Raw genomic sequence first — 7,870 nt, forward strand, 5'->3', positions numbered from 1 at the left:
TCCTTTCTGCGCTGACTGCCGACATCGACTTGTCTTACTACGGAATCGTGAATACGACAATCTTTTTGCTTAGAGGCTTAGGGCTTGAATAGACAGATTGTCGTAACCGTTAACGATTTTGTCGCAAACGTCCATGAGTCCGTCGTAAAACTTAAGTCGATGTCAAAAGTCAACGCACAAAGAATTGTCGTATATCGCATTTATTGCAAGGCGACATACGTCTACGACGATTCTTTCTGCGCTGACTGCCGCCATCGATTTGTCTTACTACGGAATCGCGAATACGACAATCTTTTTGCTCAGGGGCTTAGGGCCTGAATAAAAAGATTGTCGTAACCGTTTACGATTTTTTCGCAAGCGGTTACGACAATCTTTCTGCTCAGGGGCTTTAGGGCTTGAGCAGAAAGATTGTCGTAACCGTCTACGAGTCGTAAGACCTAAGTCGATGACGAAAGTCAACGTACAAAGAATTGTCGTAGACGTATGTCGCACATGCAAGGCGACATACGTCTATGACAATTCTTTCTGCGCTGACTGCCGACATCGACTTGGCTTACTACGGAATCGTGAATACGACAATCTTTTTGCTCAGAAGCTTATACGGGAAGACCCGGAGTCATCCGCGAAGCTATATTATCGCATCTTATCTGAATTATCGCGACGAGCGTGACGGAACATTTCTGCGTCCCGATGTGTCGGGGTCTCGTAGGTCCGCATTAGCAATTTCACGTCCGCTTGTAGAGCTGCCGCTAATTACGCGCGACAGGTGCGAATGGGGGAGGCGCGTCGGCGCGATTAATCTGTTCAATCCGTTCTTATTCCCGCGGTTATTGGAAAACGCGCGAGGGCGCAGACAAGGGGGAGGGGGGAGTTATGCCAACTGTTGCTTCGGGATTGCCGCCGCGCGTCGATACAATTTGCCGCGGCGACGGCGGTGGGAGCGACGGCGCGGCGGCGGCGGCGGCAGCGTCGCGCGCCGATAGATTGGATACATCGATACACCGGTTGTATCGCTGACGTGGGAGGTGGGGGGCGGGGGTGGGAGGCGGTAGGCAGCGCGACAAAAAAAACGCAATGACAGTGCGACGCGATACGCACAGCTCTTGCGGCAGGCTGCGCCCCTAGGAGTCCGAGACGCGTTGTGTCTTTCGAATGGCGACGGGCCGCGCAGCGCGTCGCGGCGAGACGCCCGGTCGCGCCGCAGGCCACCAGCCACCGACGGGGAAGACGCCGATGGCGGCGGCGGCGGGCGGGCGGCGTGCGGCGGCGTCGCGCCCGCCGATCAAAGCGAGCAAAAAGTGCGCGCGCCCGCAAGACGCGACCGGCCTTTCCTGATTCTTCGTCCGACGTGACAAAAAATGCCATGCCCCCTTGGCTCGCCTCTTGGCATAATGGGGTGCCATGAGCGAGCGCTGGTTGCACGTCCCGGCGACCCGCGCGCGTCGCCGTTCGCGGTTATTATTTCGCGGTGAATCCGTTCGATTCCCCCCGACACTGGGCGGGCCGCGACGAGGAGGAGAGGGGCGGCGACGGATGACGGAAGGGGCGGTCGGGTATCCACTCAGCGCGCGGTGCATCGAGCGAAAAAATGGCCGGTGCCAGGGAAAGCACGTGGTGAGAGTTCGACGTTGATGGAACGCCGCGCCGCGCCGCGCCGGCCCGGGTCCGTCGCGCGAAAGTCAAAGCTCGCATCGGCTCCACGGCGCTCTATCGCGCAAGCCCCCGGCCCTCCTGCTCCGGAACCGCCGCGTGGTCGCTTTTCGGCGAGGGGCGAGCGATCGTTTCTGCGATCCTGGTGCTGCCGTGGTCATCAACATTCTTTTCGCCACCGGCCGAAATCGCTCTCCTTTTCTCTCAGGGCTTTCTCCGCGCAAATGCGGACCGATAAGCGGCGACGGGTCTCTTTAATGAGCGAAGCGCGGATAAAGCGCGCCGGGGGTTTCAGCTTCTTTCCCTCGCTTATCTTGGCCAGGTATCTTCCTCGGGAGGGATATCTCGCGATATCATACGATCGCGATTAATCGACGCGAAACACATTTATTTATCTCTTACAATTATCTTGCAATTGCAATTATTAAGTTTCGAGAGATTGCTCTGCGAGAGATTGCTATAAGCTATATTATACTTGTCTATAATTATCCTTCATTACATCTATTACGTCTATTGAGATGTTCTGAATTGAACAAAATATGTCCAAATGATTACGTTGTATAATTCTTGATTGGATGGCGCTTATACTTGGCGTCTTTTTCATCTTTTTTTTAAAAAAAGATTATTTTTTTAAGGTGATTCTTTATACGTCTATTAAGATATTCTGGATTTATTATTTTTGTCATTTATTCACTCTTCTTTTTAGTTACAAAGATCAGCCTTATTCGAAACGGTACGAATAGGTAACGTTATACATACTCGCATGTTTCTTACAGGCGTAAGTTACGAAGACGCCCTGAGGGATGGCGTTCTGCTCTGCATGCTCATGAACAAACTGCAGCCCGGCCTGATCTCCAAGGTCAATACGTCCGGTGGGGATTACAAGATGATGGACAATCTTAATCAGTGAGTATCGCGTTACAATAAACTCGAGACAGCTGTAAACGCGACAAAAGAATGTGGGAATTTATTTGAAGCGGTGAAGTATACTTGTAAAAAATTGTAATAATGTAATTATAAGATATCGTTTATCAAGTGTTCTCTAAATAATTAACATTTATTCAAGTTTAAGATTGGCTGACAATGAGATTACCCAATCAGCACGCATGTCTCAAAGGCAACTTTAAGATGTCTTTAAGTCGTCTTTTAAACATAAGGCAGAATGGCTGTCTTGTACCCTTAAGACATAAGATACGTGGGTAGGCTGAAAAGTAATGCACACATGCTTGTAGAACACGAACAAAAACAAATAGCGAGATCGGGCAAAAAGTACATTAAAGTACAATTCTTAAGCTTCAAAACCATATATTTATTTTTCAACATAGTTACCGTTAAGGCTAACACATTTCTCCCAACGTGTAACAAGTTTTTTCATTTCGTCACTGAAAAATTCTTCCGACTTTTCTCGAATCCAGGACTTGACAGCTGCCTTCACCTCATCGTCCGAGGTGTAATGATTAACCTTGAGGTCTCTCTTGAGTAGAGGAAAAAAATAAAAATCACAAGGCGCAAGATCGAGGGAGTAAGGAAGGTGTGGAATCTGTTCAAATTTCAGGTTTCGCAGAGCTTCTGCAGTTGCATTGGCTCCAGGCTGCCTCTAACACGACAAACTCGACGTCGCGTCGGGGGTGTTTTAGAGTCTGTATGTACTGAGAAGAATTTACCGTCTTGCAACATGACAACGCTCGTCCACACACCTCACGCGCAACTGCAGAGGCTCTGCGAAACCTGAAGTTTGAACAGATTCCACACCCTCCTTACACCCCCGATCTTGCGCCTTGTGATTTTTATTTTGTTCCTCTACTCAAGAGAGACCTCAAGGGTAATCATTACACCTCGGACGATGAGGTGAAGACAGCTGTCAAGTCCTGGATTCGAGAAAAGTCGGAAGAATTTTTCAGTGACGGAATGAAAAAACTTGTTACACGTTGGGAGAAATGTGTTAGCCTTAACGGTGACTATGTTGAAAAATAAATATATGATTTTGAAGCTTAAGAATTGTACTTTAATGTACACTTTTCCCGATCTCGCTATTTGTTTTTGTTCGTGTTCTACAAGCATGTGTGCATTACTTTTCAGCCTACCCACGTAGTTATTGTGCGTTACCTCAAGACAAAGGCTTAAAACATAAAACATTGTCTTAAGGCTGTCCATTCTGCTCAGGCCCATACATATCTAAAAGACAACTTAAAGACGTCTTAAAGAGGCCTTTCAGACATGCGTGCTGTATGGGTAGCTTCCCACAAATTTTTGTAACGTCGCGTTCCACAAGAGATACTCGATACAGGCCGACAAATTTTATACCCAAAGATCAGACTAGGTGACCCCGAAGGTTTTTCGTGTGCCAAACACGAATCCTGACATTCCTGACTTGCCAGGGAAGAAAGGACAATGGATTCGTGTCCATTCGGGATTTACCTAGTCTCATCTTTGGGTATGAAAAAAAGCTTTTCTTTGTCGGCCTGTGTTATCAAACCGACCATTTGAGTCGTTCGTTTTCCTAATTATTAATTTACACTTATATTTTATTCATGTATATCGTTTTAAGCTGCAATATTTTCCATCTTTAATACAAGATATTAATTCCGACCGCGAGAGACTCGAGACAAATAATCCTCTCGCGGTGGCCTTTCCCGCTTCTCCGTCGGCGGCGCGCCTTCTGCGCGTTCCTGATGCCCTAATCCGCCGTCGACTTTACGCAATCGACAGTGTTTTGCGTCAATTCCTCGACTGCGGAGTATCGACAACGCCGATCAACGACCGTCGTTCGCGAGTCGAGAGATTGTTGACCCTCGCGCGACTCGCCCGAGTTTCGAGAGTCGCGCGGCGGTATCGCCGGCGCCGGGGCGATTGAGCGCGAAACGCCCCGGCGACGTCGCGGGATCCCCCGGCTCCTGGTGCATTCTGCTCGCCTGGCAGCCGAGAACCGACAAAGTCTGAGGTCGGGACCATCGACTATACATTGGAGCGCGATGAAAGTGAAAACGTCGATAGATATATGTAGACACGTAGCGCGGCCGCGGTAAGCGAACGCGCGGAAAAGATAAAAAAGGATAGAAAAGCGCGAATTCTCGCGTCGTTATATCGCGCTTCTCGCGCTCGTCCTTGATGCATCGACGTTCCTCGAATTGTCAAAATCGGCGCAATCACGTTGCGATCGAGCGACGATCAGTTTGGGGAACCGAACTTTTACCGAGCGCTCGCCGAGAGAATTTTTAACAGTCGCCAGTCGCGCTTCTTCAGTCCCATAAAGTGGTATCTACACGATACTGCTTTCTTCCCGGGGTGTTTCTGCGGCTTCCCGCGTCGCTCGCTTTCGCGACGATATTATGCACGCAGGCTATCATCGCCCAGCGACGTGTACCCGCGACGTGACCGGTTCGCAACCCGAAAATAGGGTATCCGAGTTGAACGCCTGTAGCACATTGCTACAATCCTGATGAAGTATTTGCCCGCGAAGAGGTGATTTTAGAACAGCGCAAAAAGAAGCGCACCCTCGGGTGGCTCGCAAAACTGCGCTCTTTTCCCCTTATCTCGCCCGGGACGAAAAAAAGGGATCGCTCCCTTCGGGGTTATCGGGGGATCCCATCGCATTTCTCGCCGAGACGCGAAAAGCCTCCCTTTCGGCCCCCGCGGGCAACTTGCGGCCACCTCGCGACTACTCCCCTCCCCCAGGAGGGACGCGCATCGCGTCCGTTGCTCGCGCGTCGCGCACGTGCCGCGCACCGTCTCGCGGCGCTCGTCGCCGTCGGGCGCATTGCCGTGCGCATGTCGCGCTTCTTCGGCGTTTGGCGCGTTTTGAATGTTTAAGAGCGCGTCCCCGAGGTAGTGGGGCGAACGATGCGCAGCGCGGCCACTCCGCGTTACTCCCTTTCTACGCGAGCAGTATGATCTCGGCGAAGGTGGATATGTTGCCATCGCCACCGCCACCGCCGCCGCCGCCGCCACCGCCGCCGCCACCGCCGCCACCGCCGCCGCCGCCGCGGCCGATGTACCCCACCTATCGCGCGTCGCGTCACCTCGCGTCTTCGCGGACCGTGTAAGATCGTGCGTACGCCGCATGCGGCGAGGAGGGACCTCGCGCTCGCCGCGGCGGCGGACGCGAGGCCCCCTCATGCGCCTCTGATAGACGGAGCACAGGCTCACCGCTCGTGAGCACTGACCTGCCTCACGCTCTCTGCTCTCGACGAGCGCAACAGGTCCACCGCTTGATCGATACGCGGATAGCCGCGGATTCTGATGAAATAAGTCCGCTGGGAACGAAAATAATTTTCAGAAGGCCTTCTTCCCTCTTCTGCCGACGTGACTTCAGGAAATCGCGAGGGTTTTGTGTTATTTATAATAGTTATTTAATATAATTTAAATATGTATTTGTTAATTATACATATATCACTGGATATTTCGATTATTTATATTATATCCGCCTCACCTCTTATGTACGGATAGAGCGGACTAGACCGAGTCGAAAAGTTCTGTACCATTTTGCAATTTTCGCAATAGTTAACGATTATTAAAAATCGCTGTCTTAACCCGGCCTACCGCCCAATATAGGATGCGGCCGTCCCATAATCGGCGTTGCTAGGCGCGCGGGGAGCAGAAAAAGTTACTTTGCAACTGAAGTAAAATTCGTAAATTTGATTGGAGTATGCTCTTAGACTTTGCCATAATTAAGAGCATACGCCAATCAGATTCAAGAGTTTTACAACAGTTGCACAGCAACTTTTTCCACTGAACGCGATCATAAACTTCCCGCGCGCCTAGCAACGCCGATCACATGACGGCCGGCATCTCGCCACGCGCTTGAATTGGGTGGTAGACCGGGCTAAGATAACGATTTTTAATAATTAAGTAACAACTCGTTAGCTAGTGCGAAAATTGCAAAATGGTAGAGGACTTTTCGACTCAGTCTAGTCCGCTCTATCCGTAAATAAGAGGCGAGGCGGATATTACATAACACCTTGCATAATTAATCGAAATGTATGTTTATGTAAATATAAATAATATACGATTATCATATATATGTATACATATGAATGAGTACTGTACTTTTTTAAATATACACGGAGAGAATTTTCGCTTAAAATTTGTCCTGAAAATAATGTAAGCGTGAGACAACGTGGTATTTCGAAGAACTGTATGAGAGTTTTTTGAAATTTTACCACACATTCTACTAGTAAAATGTATACTAACCAACTAGTAGAATGTATGGTAAACTTTCAAAAAACTCTCATACAGTTCTTCAAAATGCCATGTTGTCTCACGATTATATATACATGATTCTCAAGATACATTTTAAGAAAAAATTCACTCCGTGTATAATTAAATGTATGTTACATTTATCATTAAATGTGTTTAGAATCACAGTACTAAAACCCCGTGTTTTCCTCTCTGTTAGAGCTTCCTATAATATTAGAACCACGTATGGGAAAAGCCATGTGTCAGACAGATGCGTTGTGTATTTTCTACCCTTCGGTGCGACGCTCTCGTCGAGCTCGGAAAAAACGTGAGGTCTCGCGTTTAACAGGGACGACACGTCTCTCGAATTGGCTTAGCACGCGACACCCGTCGCGCGCGATAAATCGCTTCGTTATCCGGTGCCTCATATGCGGAAGACGCGTCGAGCGTCAGGAACACATCAGAATGAGCAAGGCTGGAATACGCGGCGTATATGCCAAATATTTCCCACACGTCACGTGCTTTCACGCGCGACGCGAGGTCCACGATCCGCCGTTTGTCATCCGGCGCAAGGCTGAAAATACTTGAGCCTCTCGAGCCGGTTCTATACGATTGACTGTATCGTGGCGTCGACTAATCAGCGTCGAATTACGATTTACGACTCTCGCGATGCTACACGGAGGGAACTTTCTTTTAAAAATTACCCTGAAAATCATGTAATTGTGGGACAACACGGCATTTCGAAGAATTTTATGAGACTTTTTTGAAATTTTACCATGCATTTGAGTACACGGAAAGACCGGCTAAGACAAAAATAACTAAAATTAAAATGTTGCCGTATAAATAGTAGGGGCATCTACATTGTTTTGTGTTGCAACATTCACTAAGTTTGCTGTACAAAACGCCTATATGTCGTTGTCTCCACTACTTATTATACCAATGTGGGTATGACAACCACAGATATAGCTATAAGCTATCCGAAATATTACTATCTATTGGGGTTGCGCCAACCCTAATTAGACATGTAGTAATTATATTATACTTA

At 48.7% G+C, this 7,870-nt stretch overlaps 1 protein-coding gene across 1 annotated transcript in view; it reads left to right on the forward strand.

The window, feature by feature from the left end:
• Positions 1–7,870, forward strand: part of LOC105561018 (muscle-specific protein 20-like) — a 42,976-nt gene that overhangs the window by 31,726 nt on the left and 3,380 nt on the right. Inside the window, exon 3 of the mRNA XM_012010632.1 lies at positions 2,427–2,556. Coding sequence (XP_011866022.1) covers positions 2,427–2,556 — 130 coding nt within the window. The remainder of the gene's footprint in view (positions 1–2,426; positions 2,557–7,870) is intronic.

Source organism: Vollenhovia emeryi, unplaced genomic scaffold (assembly GCF_000949405.1).
Source record: "Vollenhovia emeryi isolate VEMERY1.0 unplaced genomic scaffold, V.emery_V1.0 DF939214.1, whole genome shotgun sequence".
Classification (NCBI taxonomy): Eukaryota; Metazoa; Arthropoda; class Insecta; order Hymenoptera; family Formicidae; genus Vollenhovia; species Vollenhovia emeryi.